Genomic DNA, 27,961 nt, shown 5'->3' on the forward strand with positions numbered 1-27,961 from the left:
GCTTCTTCCCTTGATGTTATCTAAGGATCTCTGGCCTGACCTGTTTTCTAAATAGCTGTGGATCTTGACCCCCCTGTTCTGTGCTCTGTATGCATTGCTCCTCCCTTTGGGGTTGCTCCTGGATCCAGCCCTTGCCCTCAATTGGTCATTCTTGTAACTGGATTATTGAGGTCTGGGAAAGGTGTAAAGGTCAGATGAAGCTGACATGATCGATCCTCCTTCATTCAGAGAGTTGTGGGTATCTTGTTTAAATGTTGTCTCCACCCCTGGTTGAGCAAGGGGTGCTTCATTGCTTCCTCAATCATTGCTTCTGTTTCTCCTCTTTGCAGCGTCTGAAAGATGAGATAGCAGAGGTGACCAATGAAATTGAGAACCTGGGCTCCACGGAAGAGAGGTGAGTGGTGCTTCTGTTGGAGAGGTGGGGAGGGAGATCTTTTCTTTGTGAAAGTGGAAAAATCAGTGAGAATAAATAGAGGAGGTTGGTAAAGACTCTCTAGTAGAGCTGAAGTGAATTATGCCATTAACTGGATATTCAGGGTCAAGTTTATCCACTGGAACTGAAATGTCAGTTTCCAGGTCAGTGTCTGAACTTCAGTGCAAATGGGGCTTGGCCCAAGCTGTGTGTGAAGCAATGCTTCAAAGGAGATGAACTTTTATTTAAAACCTGATTGGAGACTCTCCCATGCAATTAGCAGACTGGGAAAATGCATTTTACTGAGTTCAGTTGTCTGAGGAATGATAGTCTCTGAGCCTGGATTTAATTGCACATATGTCCAGAATCTAGATTTTGTCTTGACTCAGTACACGGAAGTTTTTTGCCTATTATATACAAGTGTCATGGGCCTGTCAAGTCTGGAGGAAACCACATTGGAGAGGGTGGCTCCGTCAGCTGCCACAGGCCTCAGAAGAGCCTCCGGAGACAACTGGAGCACAGCTCCAGTCCCCTCTGGTGGCTTCAAGTTGGGCCAAATGTGGCTGAATGGGGGCATTGAGCCAAATCTGTGGATGAAAAATCCGTGGATAAGTAGGCTCACTCTGTATTACACCAGCTGCATTGGCTGTCAGTATTTCTGCATGTAATTTAAGATGCTGGTTCTTTTTAAAGCTCTAAATAGCTTAGGACCCAAAGTCCCTGAAGAACAGTCTCCTCCCATATCTGACTGTCCAGTCCCTGAGGCCATCTAGGTGTCCTGCCACTATTGGAGCTTTGTCTGTGATGGGAATGTGGGGGGCTGTTTTTGTTTGGGAACCCATTATATGGAATTTCCTGCCCCAAGAAATGAAGTGGCTACCTCTTTGCTGTTGCTTTTGCCACCTCTTTTAGTTTTTCCTTTTTTGCTATGCTTTTGAATCTGGAATGTTGATTTTTTGACCCTGAGTTGGTTTAATGTTCTATTTTTGAGATTCTGTTGGTTTTGATTTTATGGAGGTCAGTTGTTGCTATTTTTTTGTTGTGTACATTTTGACTTTTGAGGTGCTTTTAGTGTTTAATTTTTTCTTGTAAAGCCTCCTTGGGTGCATCACTTAGGAAGGGAAAAGGCTAAGTAAAATGTTTTAAAATAAACAAGCACTCCCAGGCTTCTTGGAAACAAAGAGTTGGAGGGGGCCTTCAGGCTATCTAATCTGAACTCCCGCTAGAAGCAGGGTCATCTTTTCTAGAGCATCTCCAAAATGCCAAGCCTGTAATTGAAGACCTCCAACATGGGAGAAACCATCAGTTCCCTTGCCCCCGTCAGCCTTCTCCCTTTCAGCCCGTTCAGCCCCTTCTCCCAGCTAAATATACTTAGTTCTCTCAACCTTTCCTATAGGACTTGTTTGCCAGGCTCCTGACTATCTTTGTTGACCTTCTCCAGTTTGGCTGCATCCTTCTTAAAATGTGTCTCCCAGAACTGGACACAGTACTCTAGATAAGGTCTGACCAGTGTGGAATAAAGTGGAACCACTGACTCTTGTGACTAGGAAGCTATGGTTGTACTAATGCAACCTAAAATTGCATTAGCCTTCTTTGCAGCTACACCACACAGTTGACTCACGTTCAGTTTCTGATCCACTGCAACACCAAGATCCCTTTCACTCATTGTACTGCTAGGCCAGGTATTGCCCATTCTACACCTGTACCTGTAATTTTTGTTTTCCTTTATGTCATCAAGGAGTCTTGAGCCTGGTTTATTGTCCACAGGACTGTGAGTCTTCTCCCTGACCCAGGCTCTTTCTAAGACTTGTCTTGGTTTCCCATCTGGCACTAGATTCCCTGTCTCAGGCTATTACTCTGAACTGAGGCAGATGGAGTTTCCAGCAGATTAGGTAGTTCTAATTGTCAATAGAAGCTGACATGTGACGTCTCTTTCAATCATTCAGCGTGGTTTCCTTTGCCCCTCCATGTAGCACCCAGGCACTTGCCATGTAGAGCAACCCAGGGGGCTTGGCCTCCTCTCACACATCAGGGCACACTGATTATTCCTTAGAGATGCCAGTTCTTTGCAGCAGAGCTGTGATGCATTCAAGTTTCACAATACTCCATTGGGACTGAGTACTGGGGTCTTATTTCTTGAGGTGGGGAACATAGTTCCTTGTATTTAAAGATGAAGGTTTGTCGATGGGAGTGGGGAGGGAGGGAGGGTGAAAGGGATGTCCAATATGGGAATGGAGAGCAGCTGCAATCTTAGCTTGGCTTGTGCCTGAGCTGCAGGTAGGGAGCTTGCGAAGTTGTGTCCATGCGCTGTTCTTTTAGAAGGAGGGTCACAAATCTAAGCCTTTGTGTCCTCTAGGAAAACCATGCAGAGGAACAAGCAGGTGGCGATGGGCAGGAAGAAGTTCAACATGGATCCCAAGAAGGTAACCACTGCTGCCTTACTATGGAACTGACAGCAGCTGTAGCTCTGGAGCACAGCAATGTCCTTCATTGCAGGCAAAGTTAAAGTTTTCGGATGCAGACTGACTGACATTGTTTTGGTTTCCCTGCTTGGATTTAGGTGCAAGTCCCTTTCCACACATTATTTGTTGATCCTACTCTGAGCAGTTCCTTCCTGTCCGGGGCACTTAGGGAAGCAAATGCCCAAGACCTGTAGTTGCGCTGTACCTTTTAGCAGCAGCAGAGTCTTGAGTGGCTTACCTTGTTGGCATCCATAGTCTCGGAAGACTGTGGTATCACGCTCTGAATGGTGGTTCTGGAACAGAATGTCCTCTCCAGTGCACGAAGCCTGGGTAGAGTAGATATGGAGGATAGACTGTTACCCTTGCAGCAAATCTCCCCTCTCCACATCACTGAAATGGTCCAATGGAAAGGCAGAAGCCAATACGGTTGGTTCCAGCGGCGTTGCAGGAGTTGCCAGAACGTGACTGTTTTCAGCCATGAACTGCTTCAGGGACTCCGGCTCTGGATTTTGCCTCGAGGTTGACTCCTGAAGCCTTTTCCATAACTGGATGTAGCCACAAGGCAGTGGAGGTTTGGGATCAGAGTTTTCCTTCTCTCAGATGAGCTGCCTTCCCAGGCTGACAAGTCCCATCTACCTGGTGGCTGTTTAGTCACCTCTTTCAACAAGTATAGCCAAACTGAGGGCCTATTCTTGTCCATTATGAGTGGCTAGGTTTTATGATAATCCCCACAGCCTGGTTTACATTTGTGATGCCAAGAGGGCAGATGCACTCCTAGAGAAGCTACAGCATAGTGGCAAAGCGTGTCAGTTGTGAGCCAGGTGTATATGGAATTGTACGGTTTATCCTACTGAATGAGGATACTCAAGGGCATAAACATTAATCCTCGATAAAAGCAAATCAGTAAACCAGAATGACCCCCAAAATGCATGTTGCAGCAGATAACACACTCAAACATGGTCTACCTTCAGGGCTGTCAGAAAAGATTGCCAAAATAATACTTGTAATGTACTTCAGGCATTTGAAATCTACTATATACATGTTGGATGGTGTTAGCGATGTTTCAGGCTCCTGTAGCTGTAGTATGTATGGCGGGAATCCAGAGAAAAGCACCTTCTCCTTTATGTGCTTGCAGGGGATCCAGTTCCTGATTGAAAATGATCTGCTGAAGAACACCTGTGATGCTATTGCCCAGTTTCTTTATAAGGGGGAAGGGCTCAACAAGACTGCAATTGGCGATTACTTGGGTGAAAGGTAATTGAGAAGGAGCCTGCAGGGACTCTGCATGAGATGTTCGGCTTTCCTTCATAGCAACTACATCATTGTGCAGCAATTTCTGTCTCCCAGCAGCATTCAGGGAGGGGCCAGGACTTGAAACTGGGAGATCTCCAGAGCTGACCATGCTAAACTCTTTGCTGTACTGCATCGTTTCAACCTTACCTTTGCACTGGTCAGGGGTTCATGTTTATAATACTCCTGGTCAGTGGGAGTGTTTGCAACCAGCCCAATGTTAGTCTGCTCAACATGGTTGGGAGAAGATCTAGGAATGCCAGGAGGAATTTCAGATATTTAACTCTTGGGGGGTTGCTGTTTTGTGCATGCTCATGTATGTGCTCTCCCTCTCTGCAGCTGGGCATAACGTACTTGGCATGGCTGCCCTGAGGTAGCCTGGCACTGCATAAGTTATAGAGCCTTGAAATAGCCTGCCTGCCTGTGCTGTTAGCCACCTGGAATGCTGCTGCTGCTAGCTGAATAGACACCAGGCCACATTCAAGTCCTGAACATATCTCTGTTTGTGATTATTGTAGTAGAGAAGGCAGATAACGTAACACCGAATACCCCTTGGCTGCAGTAAGGGAGTGGCAATGGTATGCTCTTGGCCACTACACTGGAGAGTAACTTTCTTCCTTCCACACTCACTCTATTCTTTTTCTTCCCTGTAGAGATGATTTCAATATCCAAGTATTGCACTCATTTGTGGAGCTGCATGAGTTTACTGACCTCAATTTGGTGCAGGCATTGCGGTGAGTGGCAGTCATGAGGGGGGTGGGGTGGGGATGAGGGCAGAGCTTTGACCAAAACTCCCCTGTTCTGTTGCTTCCTGCACCAGTGAAGTCAGGTATGCAGTCAAGAGTGCATGGGCTTTACCCAGACCAAGCCATTCTTTTTGAGTGGAAGTTTCTGCCACATACTCCCCCACCTCATTCTTACAACCTGGCAGAGTAATTGCATATCTAATGGCTTTCTTTATTGTCCCCACAGACAGTTCCTTTGGAGCTTCCGGCTGCCGGGTGAGGCACAGAAGATTGACCGAATGATGGAGGCGTTTGCACAACGGTATTGTCAGTGCAACCCCGGAGTCTTCCAGTCCACAGGTATTGGAATTATCGCTCTGATCAGTGTAGACTGCAGGGATGTAGTTCAGCACTCTGTGGGGGCCTTGTCTGAGAGTCAAATGGCTCCCCACCCCGACCTTGATCTCTCCCCCTTTTTGCCATAGATACCTGTTATGTGCTCTCCTTTGCCATCATCATGCTCAACACCAGTCTGCACAACCCCAATGTCAAAGACAAACCAACAGTGGAGCGCTTCATCGCCATGAACCGTGGCATCAATGATGGTGGGGACTTGCCTGAAGAGCTGCTCAGGGTGAGCTCTGTGGGGAGGGAGTGATGTGGCACGTTGATGACAAGGGAGTCTGGCAGATCATGTGTTTTGGGAAGCAGGAGACTTGCATCTCCAGAAGAGGCTGTGCAGCTCCTTGCTGTGGAAGTGATCACCGTGCTCTTCTTTCCCTCTGTCAGAATCTCTATGAGAGTATAAAAAACGAGCCCTTCAAGATCCCGGAGGATGATGGCAATGACCTGACGCACACCTTTTTCAACCCAGATCGTGAAGGCTGGCTTCTGAAACTTGGTGAGTGTGGCTGTGCAAAGCACAACCTGAGCCACAGGGAGCAGGGATGTGGTTGCTGTGGAATTGGTTACAGGGAGCATGGGGCTCAGCAGGAATCCGGTGACTTCTTTTGCGTGGGGCTTGGTGGCCACATTCCAGCACAAGAGTGCCCACTACAAAACACAGAGGCTTCTCCTTATCTTGGCTGAAGAGTATATTGGCAAGAAGGGTCCTAACTGAAATGCTCTTGTCGTTTCCTAAACCTTGGCATGGCGAGTCCATTCTTGCTGTGATTGTGGAAAGAACATATTTATGACGAAAGGAAAGATGCATGGATTTTGTATACTTCAGGTGCAACAGGCAAAACTGGGTTTTCCCTGCTTCCAAGCGTTCTTAATCACTGTGGCCTAAGCAGAAGCTTCAGGGTGAACCAGGATACTACACTACTCACCTCCACATTGCAGGCTAGTTTCTGGCATCACCTCACACATCCTGTCTATGCACACAAAGCAGTGCATGAATGAGGCATTCCCCAGCCCTTCCTGTGCAGCACTTGCCACCCTTCTCCTGCTCACTCAAAATGTTTGGTGGCTTGCCATGGCTTTGCTGGAGCAGGTTCCTAGCTGGTGGTGGTTCCTTGAGGCTCTTAAATATCTTGGAATTTGCAAATCCAATTTGAAAACTCAGACCCTCTCAATATTCAAATTTGCAGTGTTGAATCTTTAATGAAAGGCAAGTGATGGAATTACTCATCTATGTTTGAGTGTAACCTTTTTACTTTTGAGTATTTTTAATGAATAAAAAAATGGATGCTTCTGATTTTCAGGGGAGATGCACACCCCTTGCAATTCTGATGATACCAGAGCTGAGGCTGAACCCTGAATTTGAATTCTCCATTCTCACCTTTTAAATTCCATTCTTTCTTTTCCTTTTGATCATGGCCCTGCAGTCAAGGGTTGTTACAAGAAAAGTAACAGAGTATATAGCCAAGGTTACAATCCATGAAGCTGGTAACCGGGGCAGCTCAGCTTCAAGTCTGCTGCAGTAGAGAACAGATTGACTTAAATTTAAGGCTAAACTAGATTTGCATTTAGTTGCATCATTGGCACTTGCATGCTCATTTTTAAACTGTAAATAACAGCTATGATTGTGGTCTGATTGGCACTGTGTTGAGCAGGGAGGGGGCATTTAACCCTACCCTGTGGTCCAGATGAAATTCCTCTCCCTGCACAGCAGCTCTCCCCCTCCCAAAGCAAAGGGCAGCCATTGGCATGCATGAGCTGAAGAACAGCTCCAGTATCCATGCAGCGTAATTAAACTGTCAATGCCTGAAGCTGCCTTGTACAGAGTCAGACCATTAATTCAGGTAACTCTGTTTTTGCCAGGGCTTGGACCTTCTGCATGCAAGCCACATACTGTCCCACTGAGCTACAGCCGTATCCCATTCAACTGTACTGTGCATGCAGTAGAATTTGAATTTAAAGTCCTAGCTTGTGGTGACTGTTGCTGAACTATTGGAGACTGATCCTGGCAGACCCAGCCTTAGCTAACGGCATTTGGATTGGTGCAGATGGATGGCTAGAGTAGCCAAGTGAACAAGCAGAGAAAATGCAGAGAACACAGCTATCTTATGGGCAAGTTGGATGATAAGCATTGATATACAAGCAATATTTGCCATAGCTGTATGTGACATATTAAGCATTTTGCTAGTGCTTGGTGTTGATCCTTGCCGTCCAGTAAAAGAAGCTTTGATCTGAAAACAAATACAAATTTGGAAGTGAGATTCAGATTCTTGTGTCCTGGTTCAGGAGACATTCCCTAGACCTGTGGTGAATGTGCATGTCTGTCTTGGAAACAGAAGTTTGTAGTTCAAATGTTGAAGCAATATTTGAAATTATGATTCAAAACATACTAATATGAGTGCAATAACTACAAACATTGCATTGAAATCTCAGTGCAGCTGGGATGCCAACTTTGGACACTTTTCTTATGGCTAACTTAAGTGCAATAAAGGGACATGGCATTAGCAGACACAAATCCTTTTTCCTAGAAAATGTGCAAGCTCCTTATGTCTGGATGGGGTTTTGGTTGAACTGTCAGGGACATGTCCCCTGGGAGAAACACCCTTACTGTGCAGGAGCTCTTCCACATTGCTGGCTTTTTATAGCAGCAAAGTCCCAGATGGTATCCTGCTTGCTTAACTCATTAGGCCCAGGAATCCCAGGCATTTTGGGATACAGTCCCACCACAGAGGGTGGCACATAAAGAAGGTGAGGCTAAGAACCTTGAATGAGAGGTCCTTCTGTCTGTTGCTGCTCCAAGATGAGGTGGTGGCCACCAGAGGCAATTCCTCTATGCAGGAGAGTGCAGGAGCTCAGAGAAATGGGTCTTGGTTGTCCCTTGGCTGTATCCCAGCAGCAAATGTCCAGCTTGTGCCCTTGGTGATGCATGTCATCCTCACCCACGACTCCAGATATGTCCTGGCTGCAGGCCATTAACACCCGGCACACTGCCTCAGCACTAAAATCACTAACTGTCCCAACCGTCATTTCTGTGGCAGTGGGGTTCATGATACTGCCGGGGTATCCTTGGTTGGGAGCAGGGTGAACATTTTTGCCAGGAGTTCCAGAGGCTGCTATGTTGTTTTTGGCATGCTGGTGTCCCCAAAGTTGCAGGATGGGCATGTGCCTTCTCTGTGTTCTGGTGGAGAGGGTAACCTGCAGTACATCAGGCCAGGAATTGGCCTAGCATTGAGACCAACGTTTTGACCAACCTCTTCCCCATTGCTCAGAACCCTTTAGCTTGGGCAGTACCCTTTGCTGACTGCAACTGGGGTGTGCACCAGGGCAAATTTTAAAGTCCTTTGTTTTTAATTTTCTTTTCTCCCTCATTTGTATGTTTCCATGATTTTGGCTCTGCCTTTCCCTGCCCCCCAAACTTCAGGAGGTACGTACCCTCATATCCCCTTGCTGGCTTTGCTGGGGCCAGGGGCGTGCTGCCGTGCTTGTTTATTTTTCTGTTCTCTTTATTTTTAGTTGCTGGTGATTTATAGTCTTTTTGCTGCTGTTGCCACTGTTGCTAACTGGCTGCACAGTCCCTGGGGAACTGGGGAGAGGGTGGGTGGGAAAGTAGGAGCACCTATTTCCTGTGTGATGTACCAACTAACAAGAAGGTCCCAGGTGCAACCATGGCCAAGTCTGGCATTGTCAATACCCATTTCCTGTGTGATGTACCAACTAACAAGAAGGTCCCAGGTGCAACCATGGCCAAGTCTGGCATTGTCAATACCCAGGATTTTCAATGTCAGCATTATGTGTGACACATTCTTTAGTGGGGATGGGGAGGGAGAATAAAGTCATAAGGACTTCCCAGTCGCAGTACTAGGTCTACACCTTTATTTGGGCTGGAGACACAGGAGTTTAGTGATACTGCAGTTGTATAGAAGAGACAAGCTACCCTACCACAGCTTGCTATTAAATGTTTGCGATTGTCAAGAAATGCTGACAAGGACATGTGATGCTTCAAATTCACTTGTTGCTCTAGAGCAGCCATTTTGATCCAGTGTGCTGCAGCACATTGGTGTGCCGTGAATGATCCCCAGGTGTGCCACGAGAATTTGGGAGAGGGTCATTTATTAATAGGGCCATTGGAGGATGTGAGCCCCCCACTGGCAGCATGGTGTGCCTTGTTGATTGCCAAAAAACCAAATGGTGTGCCTTGCCAGTGTGCCGTGAGATGAAAAAGGTTGAAAATCACTGCTCTAGAAGGACCTTTCCAGATGACGTAATTCAACTGTAATGACATCTCCAATGATATCCCCCCTTTTTGTGGGGAAACAGCTGTTCATCAGCACTCAAACTGGTAACTAACCTTACTGGAAAACTGCAGTTCTGATCCTAGCAAGCACAGCTGCCAAAGGTGGCTGTGGCTGTGACAGGATAGCACCTACTGGATGGTGCACATTACATCACTGGCAAGGCAAATTGCAAGGCCTGCCTGCCCACACAAGTTTGAATGCTGTGCCAGTCTTAAATTGTCTGTGTTTACTATGTGCTTACCCAGTATATGCCTCCCTATAGCTTTTTAAAAGACAAATAGTCTGTCATTGGTTGCTATCTGTGGGGAAAGGGAATGCTAGTGTTAAGCAAAAGCAGCATTACCATTGTGGGGAAAGACATTGTCTGGAAAAGCCCTAACAATTCCCAGCCAAAAGAGACAAGATGCCTGCGTAAGAAGGACTAGTAAGATGCTATTGATCTTGTTGAGCTGATGTGTGCCGAAGGTCACAGTGATCAGATCCTAGGTGGTGAAGGAAAAGACTGCTGGTGTGCATCGTGCACCACAGTAAGCTGGGGCAGCACCATCAGTCAAAATATGCAGTTGTCACAAAGCTGACGATATCTTCTTTGTGCTATTGTCATGGCTCTAACAATCCCTTTATAGAACACTGCAAATCCTTTATAGACCTTATTGCTTTGATATCTGCAACAATCCCATGAAGGAAGTCACTCTCCATTTTATAGATGGGGAATGACTCTAGGTCTGATCTGAAGCCACTTAGTGAGTTCATGTGTGAGAAGTCCTAGTCCTCTGGAAAGCTGACTTTCATGTGTTGTGATGGAAGGCAGAATTTAACATATTTGTTATATACGTATACATCTGCAGCAGTGTTTCAAGAGTTTAATGGCAATCAGAAGGGCCTAAAACAATCTGGTTAAATCAACTGAAATTCTTGTGGTTTTTTTAAGAACCCCCAGACAATTACTAATAATTTTTAAAAAACCCTAACTACATCTGGTATACTCCTACCTTGTCGTTCTGCCTGTATCTCATGCCTGAGGGAAATGAACTGCATACTGGATGTCAAGACCTATTCTCTCAGCCTCAAAGCTCGGCAGCAAATTGGAGTAACACAAAATTTGGAAGCCAAATTGAAAGTTTTAGCATCTGTGGGCATGGCTGTATGGCACATATGGCTGTCGTGAGCACTCACCTATGTGCATTATCTTCGACCACTATGTGCCTGCCCAAGCATGCAGAAGTCAAGTAAGAATCTCTGGTTATCCAGGACCTCTCCCTTGGCTATATAACTTTTGATTAAATCTTCAGTGAGTAACACTCCAGCCTGGTCCCTGGGTTGTGTGCACACATTCCTTCTCTGTCTCTCATATAACCTGTATGGGCCTTGCATGAAAAGGCAGCCAACTCGGTCCACTCTAGGTGCTGTTTCTCTGTATACTCTTCTGGGAGGAAGGGAGGCTCTTTTTAATGTACTGAGTTGAGGTGCAACAGGTGGGGGCTTCTGTGTTCCCTGGGGACTGTGGCAGGCACTCTCTGGAGCAATTGGCTTGTTCTGTCTTTTATTTTTTTCCCCTTGCGTTGCTGAATGAGGCCTCATTGTTGTCTGTGCCTGTCTGTGGCTGCCAGGGCCTCGTGGGTGGGTCTCTAGACCTCTGAATTCTGCACCCTTCATCTGTTGCCTAATCTCCACTCCCCTGGGCCTCAGAAAGGGGCCAGTGCTGACAGAAGATTCTCACAGCTGTTCTTCCAGCCCCAGCTCTTTCTAGCAGTCTCTGTCCTGCTTCTCCTCTCTATATATCTGCAGGAGCCTGCACTATGCCACAGCCTTAGATTGGAGTAGGCCAGCTGATGGAAAGGCCTGTGGGCAACAGTGTCTTGTGCTCATCATTTCCTTGTGAATGAGGTCAAGCAGCTTTGGCTGCAGTTGCCCTGGATACCGTTGCCTGTGCTTGCTGTTCAGTACATGCTGCAATGACTCGGCAGTTTTAAGGTCTCTTACCTGACAGGACCTATGATCTGGGCTAAGGGATGTTTCCCAGTTTGTGCAGAAACTGGTATGCTTCCCTCTCTCCTTATGCAAGGCCCTGGATTTGTATCCTGCCTGTTGTCCTCTTGGCTGAACCTGAACACTCAATTACTAGCGTCATCGTAGGAGTGGGGAAGAAACCTACCATCTTTATACATGTGGAAAGGGGATGGTCTCTCCAAAAAAAACTGCCATACTCCTATTCCATCATAGGAACTGGGTCAGAGAAGTTCCCTTCTGAGAGATGCTTGCTTGAACAAACAGAGTATGTAAGTCAGGCCCTGTTCTTGACTTCCTTTTTCCTGTATGGAATGATGCTCTTCTAATTTCCCCATCTGGTCTTGTTTGGTCACCTCTGGCTTAACTCTGTAGGCCAAAGCATTGCTTGAAAGCCGCCCTGGGGCTGGTTAGGGAAGCTATTCCTCTAATGGGCCCAATTCATCTCTTATAATCCCAGGACTGCTGCTTCTCCCTATTTGTTGCCCAGTATAGTATGTGTCGGAGCAGTCAACTCTTGGTGGCCACAGCCTGGGACCAAAATGGCTGATGCATCCAAACACTGGATGGGAGTCAAAAAGCATCCACTTGACCCTTGTTTGTCGGGGAGATTATTTGTAGAGTAAGGACACAATCCTTTCCAACACTGACATAAGGATAATGCAGCTCCGAGGTAAGGGAACAAACATTCCCTGACTTTGAGGAGACCTCCGTGAGTGACACCCAACTGCAGGATGCAGCACACATCCCATTGGCACTGCTATGCCAGTGCTGGAAAGTACTGACATAAGGGGTTAGGACTGCACCCTAGCTTACGCTACATGTCCCCAGTTTTCCCTTTAAAATAACTGGGGTTGGCTGTGGCAGGTTGCTGGTGTTGGAGGGTGGCCCAAGGCCAAGCAGATTCTCATGGAGACCAGGTTTGTTTGCAGTCCTGGTTAAGCTTCAGGCTTTGCCCAGAGTGAACCTGAGCATTTCCCAGCACCAGTGGAAAACTGGTGCCTCTTCCCCAGTCCAGTCTGTGCAGCAGATCCACAGCTGCTCCCTTTCTGTCATAGTATGCACCAGGGCACATCCCTGGCCTCTTCCTCGCCTCCTATTCCCTTCCCTGGTCGTTGCACTCACCATGTAGCCACCTGTTGCTGTGGTACGGGATGGACTCTGCTTGCGCTCTTCACACTGCTCGCTCAGACACTGCCTGTCCATGTCCATAGGCTCTAGCTCTGCCTTTGCCTTAGCTGCTGTCATGTCCAGAGCCCGCCTTCAGGCCTGGGCATATATTGTCAAGCTTGCTTCTCCATTGTTCAGGTGGCCGGGTGAAGACATGGAAACGACGCTGGTTCATCTTGACGGACAACTGCCTATACTACTTTGAGTACACCACGGTGAGTGGCAGAGGGTGCACAAGTTGTTGTACATGCACATGTGCTCTCACAATAGGATTGCTAATATGTAACTTTGAAAGAGGGACCATAGGGTATGTCAGAATCTTTAGATAATTCCATTGCTGAGTGTGCATTTGGAGTAGGGCGTGTAGCTACACTCACCAAGCATGGAGTGATAAGTTATTCCCACGAATAATAGCACTAGGGATCAATTGTTTATAGTGGACTTTGAGTCATGAAAGCTTACACCACAATAAATGTGCTGGTCTTTAAGGAGCCACAGGAAATTCTTGTGTTTGCTGCAACAGTATAATTTGGCTACCATCTGCAATTTAGCTTTATTATTTATTTTTCACATTTTTGTACGGCCCTTTCTGCAAGGAGCTCAGGGATAGTACATGGTTCCTTCCCTCCTTCTGTCCTCTCAACAACCCTGCGAAGTTGTTGAGGCTGAGATAGTGAGCGACGCAGGAAGTTTTCATGGCTGAGCCAGAGATTTGAACCTGGAACTTCCAGGTCTGAGTTCAGAACCACTACACCATCTTGGCTCTCAGGGATGAATCTGCCTGGGGGAAGGGAAATCTTACCATTCAACTTGGGGAGTAAGTAGTAATACAGTGATTTTTGTTATTGAAAAATATTTTCTTAAATCATAGGAATGGCTTTTATTTTTAATGATTATCAGAACAATGTTAGAATGAACAACCTGGAGCATGGACAACCTGGAGAAGCGAAGGCTACAAGGGAGAGATGATAGCTGTCCAAGATCTGAAGGGTTGTTGCACACAAGGACTTGCTGTCTGTGGCTTCTGAGGGCAAAGCTCACATCAGTGGGTTAAAACTGTAGGGAAGTAGATTTTAGACTGGGCATGAGGAAAAATTCTGAACTGTAAGAGCTGTCTGGCACTGGTTCAGGCTGCCTCACAGAGTTGTGGGCTCTCCCTCATTGGAGATTTTCAACTGTAGTTGCAGGTGCTGAGCGGGGGTTTGGGATAGATTACTGTCAAGGTCTCTTCCAACTCTAGTATTCTGTGGTAATATGACACTGCTGAAAAAACACAATGGTCATTTTGCAGGACAAGGAGCCACGAGGCATCATTCCACTAGAGAATCTAAGTATCCGTGAGGTGGAGGATTCTAAGAAGCCAGTAAGTAAATGCTAAGCTCAGAGGTTTATTTGTGTGGGGGAGGGAGCCAAGCTTATGGGTGCTTAAAAAAAAAAAAAGCAAGCACAATTCTGTAACTGCATAAATTTTGCAAATTAAGGAGTTTTGCTCATTGCAAAGTTCTGCTTCTGATAGTCATGGGGAGGAGATAAAACTACGCAAGGCCACTGAGGCCCTGGCTGATGGGAATCTGCCCAGGTTCAGACAGGCCTCGGGGAGAATCCTAGGGAATTGGATACCTGCTGCAAAATTTCTATAACTGCAGCCAGTAAGTGGACTCCATGCCTTTCTGACATCCCTGGAATTGACAGCATTTTGTGTTAGTGATCACCCATCCATTCTCTTTCTCTCCCCCACCCCCTATGCAGAACTGCTTTGAGCTGTATATCCCTGACAACAAGGACCAGGTGATCAAGGCCTGTAAGACGGAGGCAGATGGGCGAGTAGTGGAAGGGAACCACACTGTGTACCGCATCTCTGCACCTACCCCAGAGGAGAAGGAAGAGTGGATAAAGTGTATCAAGTGAGCGGGGGGGGGGGGGTTAGGGAAGAATCTGGGGATTCTGGTGTAGCAAAAGGCAGTGAAATAGCTGACTGGGATGGGGAAATAAATTCATTCCCCTTCCTTCCTCTGTAGGGATGCAACTGGATGAACTTGGGAGGAGGGGAGGGAAGCGGTTTGGAATGAGATCCCTTTTCCAAGTGGAGCTCTCCTGTTGTTCTTTGCCGGTGAGGTGGGTGAATCATCTTTGATTTGGGACTTTACCTAACAAATCTTTCTTCTCTGTGCACCCCGCTTCCTGGCATCTGCTTCCCTACCTTCAGAGCTGCAATTAGCCGGGACCCCTTCTACGAGATGCTTGCTGCGCGCAAGAAGAAGGTCTCTTCCACCAAACGGCATTAGCGGCCTGGCCTAGTTAAGCGGCAGTGGTGTCGGCAGAGACTGTCTCTGGCAGAGGAGAAGGAAAGCCTATCCAGAACCGTCTGCTCTGTGTTGCCACCCTGAGGGGACTAGCTTCAGCTTTTGCTATTTTCTGGATTGAGGGGCAGGAAGAATGGACGGGGCTTACATGGCTGGCCATGATTTTTTATTTGCAAGGATGACCTCTCCCTGCCAGCCCTTCTGCTGGGCTGCTTGAAGCCAACTGTGTCATCAGTAGTCCATGTGGCAGGACAAAGGCCTGTGTTTCCCAGGTGGCCTGCGTTGCCTCTGCTCTTGTGACCGACTTGTCCATTACCTGAATTGGCAGAGAGCATGATCTAGTGTGTACCCCAAAGGGGCAAAAACCTCCTCAAGCTGCCAGTAGGAGGAATGAGTTCTGTCAGGCTTTAAAGTAATACTTTGAGACCCAGGACCATGAATGGATCATGTACTGCCAAAGGCCTAGATCAATTTGCAGCTGAGTGGGACAAGACTCTAGCTTTGTAGCATAGAGATTCCTGTGACACTCACTGATGCTGTTCCTACTTTTTCATTGGTTGAGCTAGCCTGGTGGCTTCCCCCCCAAAGCAATTGAGCAACATGCTCTGTTCTTGTTAATTTCTGGAGTTCTCTTTAACAAGAAATATGTATTAACCATGTTGGGTAATGAGCAACCAGACAGCTGACTTGGTGAATAGTTTGAAACCGTTGTCTCCATGATCTCCATTGCCCTTGTTCTAGAGGGCACTGATTTAAGCAGTCTCTGAGGCTGCGGAGGAAAGAGGCCAGCAGGAGACTCACTTCAACAACTGTGGCATCACAAGAAGGTTGTGGCTTTTGGAAGCCAGTGGGCCTGCATGTGGTTTGGGTGGATAGGTTGTTGATGCTTTGCAGGTCATCTTGTCAAGTGCTGCTGAGAATCTTCCCACCTAGCAGTTTGCCATAATACTATCCCCTGCAGCCAGAGCATTTGCCTTACCATCCACGACTGGTTAACACTGGGATAGATAGCCCAGGAAGGGACAGAACTCAAGAGAAGAGATGGTTTGAAACATTCCCTGCTATACTGCAGGAACACATGCTTAAAGCCTGGCTCTGGATACCCTAAAATTATCTGTCCTGCGATAGTTGCACTTCTCAGCAGGGATGGGTTTGGATAGGTTAAAATGTAGTCTGCCATGGACCAGTGGGAGCAGTCCTTGACCCTGAAGCACAAGCAATGGCTGATGTTGGGGAGCTATTGGAAGCCCATGGTGGGGAAGGGAATGAGAGTCCAGTGGGTGGGGATACTGGTTTATGTCCGAACATGCGGGGGGTGGGTGGGAGGTCCTGGCTGCATTAGGGGCTGGGATAGACATGAACAGAAGACTGCTTTCCCTTGTCAAAAGACTGGTGCTTGTTGGTCTGTTGGGCACCTTAGTGAGCTCCAGTTCCCTAGCTCAGTGCTAGTCTATTTATCTGAGATGTACATACTCCTCTGTGTAGAGTTTTCTCCTTTTAGATTATTTTGTATTTGTTTTAAATAAGGAAAAACTGTTTTTGTGAAACAGGATTGTCCAGCATTGCTGCGGCACAAGGGAAAGCAAAGGGGTTGTGGGAGGAGGGTGGAAGTTACTCCAGTTCAGACAGTTTGGGTACAGTTTAATTTTCTGAATCCTTTTTTCAGTTTTGTTTTTTGCCACAACCTTGTGATCTAGCACAGAGCAACTGCAGCAAATAAATGTTGATCTCACACTTGGCTCAGTACCCATCTTTGGCTATCTCTGTCCTTCTGGTCTACAGTGATGTGCATTCCCTGTGTGAAGATAACACTGCACCAAGTGGGACCATTTACTGGATGGCTGGCCCAAGGGTAACTTAGGCAGTCTTTTTAGAGTTGCAAGATTGGGAGGGGGGCAGTACACTGAGGAAGATTTTTGTTGTAGTCCTGTGAGAGTCCTGATAGATAACAGCAAAGGCCCATCGAGTGCAGCATCCTCTTTCCCTCTGGGAAACTTCCAGACAGAAGATCAAATCTTATCCCTCCTCTACTGTTGCTTCCTAGCTACCAGTATTCATAACTGCGTGTTTTTCCTCTGTTTACCATGACGCCAGTGTCTTTCCTTCCTCTGTTCTCTTCCATGTCTGTTTCTAGAACGAGAGCCCCTGTGGGCAGAGATCTGCCTTCCTTTGTATAACCAGTGTATTAAACTCCGAAGGAAAACAAAGTAGGAAAGGGGTAGTGAGAAGTGTAATGGCCAGGCCTCAAAAATTCCTGGACTGGGTTGGATGGCCGCAGACACCTTGACAAAATTGGATGCTGTGATACCCAGCAGGGGGAGCTCAGTAGTTAGTTTATAGAAAAACACCAGGAACACCAGCCTGATTACTAGAAGTGTTTGAAAATGGTGTTATTTTATGCAGAAGTAAGTCTATTGTGTTCAATAAGACTTAGGCTGCAATCTTACTCACTGAAAACAAACACCTGTACTATCATTCTACAAAAGTTTGTAGGTTGACTGGGAGTAAAAAGAACACACATAACAATATTTCTGCAAAGGCTTATAGCTAGAAACAGTCCCTACTGCTAGCTATTTATATTATCTCAGGAATTCTGGCTTACTGCACTCACTGGGAAGTGTGTGTGCTTCCTGCAAACCAGTACATGGCTGCAGGTGTAGACCTGGCCCAAGGAACTTCAAGCATCCTTGTGCTTGACCTTAATAAATCTAGGTTTGATGGTGTCACAGGTCAGTCTGATTGGGTGAGGGACAGTCATCTGGCCACTCCACCCCACACCTATCCCTAGACAGATGAACTTGTCTCTCTTATCTGAGTGTTCATGCCAGTCTCAGTGGAATGGTGGGCTAGGAGCTATTGCCATATTGTTCTTGTAGGCCACTGATCAATCCACATCCTGCCTCTGTGGCCTTCTTGGGAATGATGATTCAGACCGATAACCTCAAGGAGCATCACATAGTAATAGCTCCTGCATTTCAAAGTCCTGTGGGGGGTTAGAAATGTCTAAAAATGGGGTGAACGGTGGACAGGGTATGCCTGGTTATGTCTGCAAATGAATTTGAAAGATATATTCACAATTAAATTAGAGCTGCCACACTTGATATTGCACCCCAGCAAAACAGAAGGCATATACAGAGAAGTCATTTATCTTGTGGTAGTTTTCTTGCTGCAGTTTTTCTTGTAAAGAGGTAGGCGATGTCGCTGCCAGGCAGGGCCTATCAAAGGAGGGTTCAGGGGATAAGTTGTTCCTGGGCCCAAGGTCAAAAGGGGGAACCTAAGAGCCCAAGGGGGCACAAAAATTTCCTAGGATCTTACATTTTCCGATCTCCCCAGGTCCCATGAAAGGACAGTGTAGGGGGCACATCATATCTGTACCCAGGGTCAGTGGAAGCCTGGGAGCCAAATGAGAGGAGCTGGAAATTTCCTGAGATCTCATATAACATTTACATTGTCTGAAGACTAGCATTCACATTTTGTGTAAGCCTAGATTGTACAAATTATGTTATATAAAACTAAGTATGATCCAATTATTGTATGGAATTATGATCAAATTGTTTAATTGAGAAGGGAACGGCTCCGAAAGAAACTCTGTACCCCAAAGGCAACTCAAAAGAAACTTTGTAGCCCTTGATAAAATACCTCTCGCAACCCTTGTCGCTGGGTGACTGGGATCTGATCGATCACTTGTGAGATCTGGAAATTGGGCTCTACTTTGTGAAATTTGTGAGCCTTTCTCGTGGATGGCCACCAGAGAGCAGCAGTGCATCAGACTTGTGTTCTCTCAGTAGTACCGTAATTTTGAAAATTGGTTTTCAGTATCCACAATCATTGGTGTCCTAACAATAAAATTTGCAAGTGTCCGTAAGAGCCAATTTAGGGGACGTGAGGGAAGGAGAACCTGCTTGCACGATGAACTGTTCAGAGTCCAGAACCCAGCATATTGCTGCACAGTTACTGCCACTTGCACAGCTGTGCTTCTGAGTGAATTTGATTCCAAGCCCTCTAGAACAGGGAGCTGTCTTTTCATTTTCCTCTGTAGACTGTTTTGTGAGGTGAAAGGTAGTGTATAGATGTTTTGAATGACATGCAAACAGCAACTGCTGTGAATATGTAGGAACAGCTTGTGCCTCCCAGCTGTCCAAATTGTGGCCCCCCCCCCCCATTTTGGCACCCCTGCGAGCAGCCTTCCCCCACAACCACTGGTGGATGTCTTTAGTTGGCACATGGCCTCCATCCTTTGGACCACTTCTCATATTTGAAACAGAAGTGTTGTGGAGGATGGAGGCTGCACCCTAAGAGCAGCTCAAGTGAAAGGAGGCAGGCTCCAGATTGCCTTGTCCTGCCCACTTGATGCCTTCATAAGCAGCCCTTTGTGCACACCTGGAAAAACCTGGGGAGCCCTCTGCTCATGCAGTTTCTGTCCCCCGGAGAATATTGGGCCCTACCAGCAACTGGCAACCACCATGGCAGTGGCTGGGTTTCTTTCATCCTTGGTAGGCCACCAGCGCCATTCTAGTCATTGTTTGCAGTCCATATTTTCCTCCCTTTCATCATGCTCCATGTAGTGTCATGTCTACTTCCACAATGAGAGGATGGGGCTCACCAGACATCACACTGCTGAGGGTTCCTCATACCCATAGCTGGCCTCACCTCTAAGCATGTCAGTAAGGCCCAAACCAAACATGCAAAAGCCCATATGGAAACGGACATTGTCATTGAATTATCTCATATTTGGGTGCAAAACCTGCATAGATTTCGTTAGCCATGAGGTTTCTGCCATGGAATATTCAAGTACTTGTACCCTGCTTTTTGCCTCTTAATCCATGAGTTTGGAGTATTTCATGTGGGATTTGAACATACACGATGAGACTAATTATTCGCTTGGGTTCCGTTCCAAGCACTCACGTGGATAGCAAAAAATGCACTATAGCAAGTCAATTTAAGAAACAAAGTTTCTTTGCTCAGATGATTTAAAAACAGCCTTGCTGACCTTTTGACTCAAAGACAATCCATCAACCAGTCCTCCTCCAAGAGCTTAGAAAGCTTCACTCAGCCCCTCCCTTCACCAATGCAAAAAATCACCTTTCTTTCACTGCTCAGGGGGAGGGAGGGGTCTGCTGGAGAGAGAAGGATTGATGAATTGTCAGCCAGCTTCTCTCTCTCTCTCTCTCTCTCTCTCTCTCTCATTAAGGAGGCTATTGTTAAAGGACTGTTCAGTTTTTTAAATTGATTTTAAAGGGGTGCATTTTCCCCTTCTCCAGGGAACAGCACATTCCTTCTCATTTGCAGGGGCTATTCATGTTGAGTCAAATCCATGTATAAAAAATCTGTGTATAAATAGGCTGGACCTGTACTCTGCAAAACTCATATGGTCTTTGATAGCTGTGAGTTTTGAGTCCTCAGAGGAGGTGAGATGGCACCCAGTGGTATTACGTGAAAAATCCCCCTTTTGTCTTTTAGCTGTGATTTTCTCTCTATATCTTGTTATGCTCTATTATGGACTATAATTTCATGCAAGCTAAACTACTCTCCCAGCATACAGGCCACATCCAGGACTTTGGTCAAGCCATAAGCTCATTGTTACACAACCTCCCCCCACTACCATATTTACACATTATGGGAGGAATTCTCGTGTCTTAATCCAATCACCTTTAAGCATCTCCTGCAAGGCTGTATGCAAACTTGAACTGCCTTCCATGATTTTGGTGTTGAAATTCGGTTTCTGATTCATTGTATTGTACCTACAGCCTGTATTTTTTTCCACACAGTCTTTAAGTCCCCCTTCTAGGAAGCTAGCCATTGACCCCTGATAGAATTTTGCTGATAACTGATACCTACATCCTGATCCCCATTCAAACTTATACATATGAAAGCAGTACTCCAAGCACCCAGGATTGTGTTAGCAATCAAACTACCTTCCAGATCAGCACTAGGCACTATCTCCCAACTCCTTATAAGAGAGGGTTTCCTCTCATGTGCTCTCCCTCTCCCTCCAAGGCCCAACACATCTGTGTTGTGTCAGAGAGTCCTCTCCAAAGGACTCTTCCCCCCCCCCCAAACTGCTCTACAGGACAGATAACTATCTTGTGCCTGGAACTCTTTCCCTTCTTCCCCCCTCCTTTCCTCCCCTTCTATTCCCATCTTTAGTTAGCAGCTGGGGTTGGCATAGCAGGGACCCCTGAAAGCCTTCCCTATAACCCCCTTCCTCTTTTGTTTTCCTCAGATGCACCCAATACTCTTCACACGCAACCACCATGAAAGCTAGGTACACTGTATTCAAGCATTAGGACCAAGAAACATACCCTTATCATTTCTCTATTTGCATTATTTTTATCTTTGTTTTTTGTAATAAACCATGATCTTTTCTTGAAAGTTATCTTTCTCTCAGTCTCCGCTTTAAGCAAAGGGAATGTCTCTGCATCACACCGTCTTGTTATCCAGCCTATGATCCTAATGTTCCAATAAGGGCACTGTAATAATTCCCCCAAACAAAACAGCCCTTTTGGTAACAGCTGAGCCCTGCTTCACTACAGCTCATCCTCTCATTACCTTTAAAGGGCAGCCATCTCTCCCCCTTGTAACCAGGAGAAGAGTGGGCAGCAAAAGTGACTTTTGCTTGATCTTTTGCTCTACCTTATTTGGGATGGTGGGGGAGGATAGCCAAGGGTCTTTGATCCTCTTCCAGCTGGAGAAAGAAGGTGCAACTCTTCGTATTGCCCTATACCTACTACTCAAAAGTGTGAACTGGGCTTACTTCCAGGAAAGAGTGTATAGGTTTGGAAGCCCAAGCAAAGTGAGCAAGGAGGAGGCCATGATACCTTTCCTATCCCTTCTTCATTTGTTCTTTGATATCTCCCCCACCTGCTTACATATTGGGAGAATCCAAGACCTGTGCAGGCCCAGCCATACCATTTCATAATGAGGGGAACAATTAATTGATCCTCTGTGGCAAAAGTTTTCTGTTTGGATGACTGGCACCATAAAAACAGTGAAATATTCAAAATTGCACTGAAAAACAAACTAAACCAGCACACTGAATCAGGACATGAAAACTATAGTAGGTTTGAATGTGGCATTCCTGCCATGTGAGTGTTTTTAGTTCTTATCTCAGTAAGAGTTACCAGGATACCACCAAGGTCATTGCTCTTCCCATTTCACAGAAGGAAATCTTAAAGATGAGAAACCATGAGCAGCCCAGACTGCACTGAGTTGGTGGCTCAGCTGAAAATTGAATTCAAGACATTGTCATTGTTATTGCTGAGCTCTGGAGCACCGCAAGGGAAACTGCATGAAGCTTTGATTCCAACTACATGGCAGCACAGCTTACAGAGAAGACTGCTGGCCACTCCCAGGCACTGTTTCCCTGTCACATCAACCTGCAGTCTACCACAAATTTAATAGTGATGGTTTGGGTCAGAGATGATTGCATCCCTTTGAAGCCTCTGGGATTAAGTCGCTTTCAATGCAAATACTGTTTGTTCGTATGTCACTGATCATTCTATCTGTGTAAGGAGGAGAGTTTAAGAACAGCATGACTAAAGAAGGGCATTCTACCAAAGTACATATTGTCAGGTTCCATAACTGAATAAGTTCTAGTACCATTTCAGTGAGATCTTGTAGATGGTATCACTTCCGTCTTTTTTAATCAAGTGATCTGGGGATAGCATCTCACTCAGTTTTGCACTCCCCTCTCACTCCCTTTCTTGTTGATTGTTCTTCATTTAAACTATACCCCTTATTACCAAATTATTTTACCCATTCTGATTAACTACTTCTGCTTACTGTGTCTAGTCCTTTATGCCACCAGTTCCCAGCTGATATCAACTGCAATGACACCAAGCCCATCACCCATTTCATTTCAGTTAAAGCAGAATGTAAGAGACTCCACCCAAAGTATTGCTCTGCCACCCCTCTGCTTGTCCACCACCACATTGATTTCTGCAAGCAGTTCATATCTTTGATTTATGGCTGGTTTCTGCAGAAGCCTCAGTTGCAGCATCCCTGGTGGGTCTCACACCAGCTTCCCATAACATTCCTCTCCACTGCATTGTGGACATGGATACATATTGTTGATGATCTGAATTTCGAAGATCAAGCAAAAGTCACTTTTGCTGCCTAGTACTCATACTAGGTGGAAGGTATTGAGAAGGTGACTTGGAAAAGAGATTTCAGTTCTACTCAGTGTGTTGTCTTGCACAGAGAGGGACGTAGTCTGCCTAGGGTGTTAATAGCACAGTCATATATATGCAATAATCATTGTGCCTGACCATGTTTCTCAGTAATAATGTTTTATGGATAAATACTTCATGCCAGTTGAAATGAGTTTAGAGCTGTTTTGCAGCACTTGCTGTCAGCTTTCAGGAAGTAGTTAGATTCACCATCACCATCATTCCAAGGCTGCATTCTTCACCAAGTGCACCACCTAAAACTAATCTCCAGGGTTGCTAATACAGTATAAAACTGTGGTCCCCATAATGAATTGGTTCAATATTTTCTGAAGTTTTCTTTCTGTCATTAAAATATGTCCAAAGCAGCTTGCAATAAAACTATCAGATCATACAAAAAAAACTGCAAATAAAACAATCAAGCAATAAATCTGCAGTCAGGTTGCACTGCAAGTTTATGGCACAGTGATAGTAGTTACAAGTAATTGTCCTAATATTTAGTATGGGAGTGGCACTTTATTTTTCATTAGATCCTTGCCAGATAGGGCAGTCTTGTTCTCAGTGTGCTAGAGGAAATGGGGTAGTGGGAAAGCAAAAGAGTTGCTTGACGAAGTCCATTCCATAATGCCCCTGCTGGAATTTGAAATAAAGCTTTTGAAGTCATGGTTGGGGTCATTCTGTTTTGAGAGCTCTGTGTCTGAGCCATATAGAACCCATCTCAGATAAGAACAGATGCCATCTCCACACTACTCTCAGAGGCTTAAGCCTATGAATACTGGTCTAGAGGTTTTTTGTGTGCGGGGGGGGGGATAAGGATGAGTTTGGAACCACTGTGTGAGACATTAACAGCCTGTTAAGTCTTGTTCAGACTGCAAGAAAGAGGGTTGGAAACTAATTGTGTGTGTGTAGGTGTGCATGGAGGGGCGAACACCAGATAGCAGGGCAGACCCTGCTATTGACTTCAGTATATAGATTGTGCCCTTGGCACAGAGCCATTTTACATCTTGCATGCATGGGTAGATATACATAACTGGGGGCCTTGCATTTTGCACCTTTTCTGTTTTCTTCTACTTAATCATCTTGTCCTGTACATGGAAAGTGTGGTTGTTTTCCAAGATATTAATGAACCCTCATCAACTGGTGTTCCTGGTGCTCTGAACACCCAGCATTTGTTTTTGCAGGGATCAAGTAATAGTCTCCTTGCTACAGAATATTCACCTCAATGAGGAATCCTCTCCATCCCTTGGAGGGCTTTTTAAATTCTGCCTTATAAGCACCTTTTACCTGCAAAGAGCACATAGCACTTTGGTTTAGAATGATGGGATTAAGAATTGGACAGCTTGAGCATTTCTAGAGTGTGTGTTAGAGTGAGTTGAAGGTCCTGGTGCATGGCTTCCAAGGGCAGTGAGGAAAGTTGCACCTTTGGAGAGCATCCACCCCCTAAGTTTGGGACATTCTCAAGCGGGGCTCTGCCTCAAGCACAGGGAGTGCTACCTTATTGGAGGGGGGAAATTCCAGCTTCCTTGTCTCAAATGCCTGCCTTGTTCCCTGCTAATACCCTTTTCTTTGAGTGGCTGTAAGTCTATTGGTTGATTAAAGCTGCTGCTATTCTCTTTTATTCTGACCATTTTTATTCACTGGAATTGGACAACGTATTTTCAAAGGGTATACTTTGCTGCAAAGATTTACTAAGCAATGTCAGAAATAAAATCAACAGGAGCCAGAATGGACAGAGACATTCCATAAATTCAGACATTCCAAGGTATTACCTGCCTAATTCCGTCACTTCACCTTTTAGCACTTAGTGACTCCAGCGTGGTTTGTTTTGAAAGCCACTCTTGGGGTCTTCCTACACAAGGTCTCCCCTGGCTGATTTGAGCCTTTGTGGGATATACTACTTCCATGTGGAGAAGGGGGCAAATGAATGTGTGGGCAAAATTGCATATTGCACTTGGAGTGCACACATACAGCCTTGATGGAAGACCAGTGGTGCTTCTGTGATACCAAGGGGGAGATATGCTCATTTATTACCTAGACACACTTTGTGTCTAAACCTTGAATTCCTTAGCTTTGTGAAGATACAGTATCCAAAATCCTAGACTGTCTTACCACATTCTCAACATTGCACAGAAACCATATTGCAGGATTTGGTGGGAAAAGATACAACAACAACCTGAAGTCTCATCTGAAATGGGAAGCATGGGAGATGATGCACCAGCTGTTTATTCCCAGTGGTAATCCCAGTGTAATCCACTTTTTATTACATAAGACAGTTGTGTTTTTCCTTTTCTGTTTTTTTTGTTTTGTGTTGTTTTTTGGCTATAGCTTTTGGTGTGCCCCCAATCATTTCAATATTTTATTTTTAATATTCACTTCACTTTATTTTTAATAAATAAATAAAGTGAATATATTAAAAATAAAGCACAAGTGTGTGCTTTGGGCTGTGTTGGAGTTTGGAGAAATCCTGGACATTTGAGCCCATTTATTCATTCATCTAACTTCCATCTCTAATGTATTTATTTAAATTTTATATTTACTTTTTTTTTTCTGGCCCTCGACACTGTGCCAGATGCTTGATGCAGCCCTTCGGCCAAAAAGCTTAGAGACCCCTGCCCTAGAACATTGAATGAGCCTCTCCTAGTTGACACAGAGTTGCACTTGGTAGAATAAGAATTGCCATCAGGCAGAGGTGTGGCAGGAATTGTCCATGCAGTAGAACCAGCCAGTAGCTGGACCCCCAGTGCTGCTTTTACACAGTTAAAAAAACAAACACCACTGTGGTTTTGGAAGCCATCTGCTCTGGTGAGTTACATGGTAACTCCACTCCACTCCCAGGATGAAAATGAACGGGGCTCTGAGAACTGATGCGTGTGTGCTTGTATGTTCATCTGGGGAAAAAACCACAATAAATGGCTGAGTTAATAAATGAATAAATGAGCAAAGATGGTCAGCAGCGAACCTCCCATAGGCGAGATGGGGCAAAAGCTCCAGGCAGCTGCCGCTAGGACCCCTCAGAAGCCTCTCTGAGGCTCCCGACGGGGGCGGAAATTCAAAGCGTCAGGGAAACTCACAGAGGTTTTCCTGACGCAGCTGGAGTTTGCGCGAGGCTCTGTGAGCCTCAGGTGAGTGGAGAGGGGCAACTTTTTGAGCGAGGGGGTGGCAACAGCCTGCGGGGGGGGCACCATTGCGTACTTTTGCCCTGGGCGCAGGGCTGGGGTGGTCCACTGCTGAAGAAGGTATTGGCAGCAAAAAATGAATGGAAAAAAAACCAAATGTCTTTCAGAACTCTAAAGGTCTTCTTCATTAGTGTACATTCTGGTGTAATGAATGGCTCCAGTCGGCCGATCCCACAAATAGCTTCACTGTGGGGTACACCTACCAACCCACCCACTTCTGCAGTATTCTAATTTATACTCACGTGTTTGAGACTTGGTGAGAAATGTTCAGCATGGAGAACCAGCAGCACTTACATTGAAAGTAATGAGTTGGTTTGGGATCTGCTTCAAAAGAACTACACGTCTATAGAGACAAAGTAAATTGTTTGTCATCTGCACCAAGTCTACAAAGGCTGAGAATGTGAGGTATGCATGATGATGAACTTCTGTACAACACATAAGAACATGAGCCCCGCTGGATCAAGGTAACGTCCCATCAAGGAAAGGCCCATCTAATCCTGTATCTCACAGGGGCCCACCAGATGCCTCAGGGAGCACAACAAGATACTGCATCCTGTTGCCACTCCATTGCACCTGGCGTTCTGAGGTAGCCTGCTTCTAAAACCTGGAGATTGCATATACCGAAGCAAACACAAGCAAACATCCTCAGGGATCCACAGTCAGAGATGCCAAAGGGGCCATACAGAAAACTCTGGGAGTTGTCAGGGTCATTGTACTAAGAAATGAAGGCATGTGATGAGATGTACTAACAGCTGCACCTTGTTAGGGGATACAGGAATGAGGGCAAAATCCTAACCAGGTCTACTCAAAAGTAAGTCCTATTTTGTTCAATGGGGCTAACTCTCAGGAAAGTGTGGTTAGGATTGCAGCCTAAGTGGGTTTAATATTTGGGGTTCTTTGTGTGAATTTTGCATCATGCCCATCATTACTTCCTAAAGGACAAGACGCTTTGGTTTTATATTCTTATCATTTTCTGTGGCACAATATTAAACTAACACCCCAGTCTTTTTCAGATGCTACACCATGAAGGCCAGTGCGATGTCTATCATATCTCGCAGCGACAGCACACCAACCTTAATAGTGCTGTGTAGAAGACGGTAAGGGAGCCAGATCGCTATGCTCCAAGAAGGCAACTATCCCACTCCTTCCTCCTTGTGGGCTCTTTACACAAAGCAGGCAAAGCAGAGCACCCTGGGAATGCTGCCCCCACCCTCCTGAACGCCTATCCATTGCCCAATCATGGATGGGCCAGCCTTGCTCTAGTTCTCACTATGTTCTCCCCCAGTAACACCCAGATTACAAACACATTATACTTCTACAACTGGATTATAAATTGACCAAGATGAGAGAAAACTGGTAGCAACCTTCAGTGGATTCCGAGCCAACAGGTCCACCACTGATATGGTATTCTCCCTTAGACAACTGCAGGAGAAATGCAGGGAACAACGACAGCCACTCTTTATAGCCTTCATAGATCTCACGAAGGCTTTGGACCTGGTCAGCAGAGACGGCCTCTTCAAGATTCTCCCCAAGATCGGATGTCCACCCAGGCTC

General features: G+C 45.9%; 1 protein-coding gene across 3 annotated transcripts in view; it reads left to right on the forward strand.

Annotated features, from left to right (window-relative positions):
• CYTH1 (cytohesin 1) overlaps positions 1–16,798 on the forward strand; it is a 56,835-nt gene extending 40,037 nt beyond the window's left edge. For 2 of the 3 annotated variants that reach the window (XM_066613674.1, XM_066613675.1), the window contains exons 3-13: positions 330–394; positions 2,769–2,835; positions 4,010–4,128; positions 4,818–4,898; positions 5,137–5,249; positions 5,375–5,523; positions 5,679–5,791; positions 12,900–12,978; positions 14,055–14,126; positions 14,513–14,667; positions 14,970–16,798. In XM_066613674.1, coding sequence (XP_066469771.1) covers positions 330–394; positions 2,769–2,835; positions 4,010–4,128; positions 4,818–4,898; positions 5,137–5,249; positions 5,375–5,523; positions 5,679–5,791; positions 12,900–12,978; positions 14,055–14,126; positions 14,513–14,667; positions 14,970–15,048 — 1,092 coding nt within the window. In that variant the 3' untranslated portion in view covers positions 15,049–16,798. The remainder of the gene's footprint in view (positions 1–329; positions 395–2,768; positions 2,836–4,009; positions 4,129–4,817; positions 4,899–5,136; positions 5,250–5,374; positions 5,524–5,678; positions 5,792–12,899; positions 12,979–14,054; positions 14,127–14,512; positions 14,668–14,969) is intronic. The other variant, XM_066613672.1, reaches the window with a different exon arrangement.
• The last annotated feature ends 11,163 nt before the right edge of the window (positions 16,799–27,961 follow it).

The sequence above is a fragment of the Tiliqua scincoides genome, chromosome 2 (genome assembly GCF_035046505.1).
Source record: "Tiliqua scincoides isolate rTilSci1 chromosome 2, rTilSci1.hap2, whole genome shotgun sequence".
Lineage (NCBI taxonomy): Eukaryota > Metazoa > Chordata > Lepidosauria > Squamata > Scincidae > Tiliqua > Tiliqua scincoides.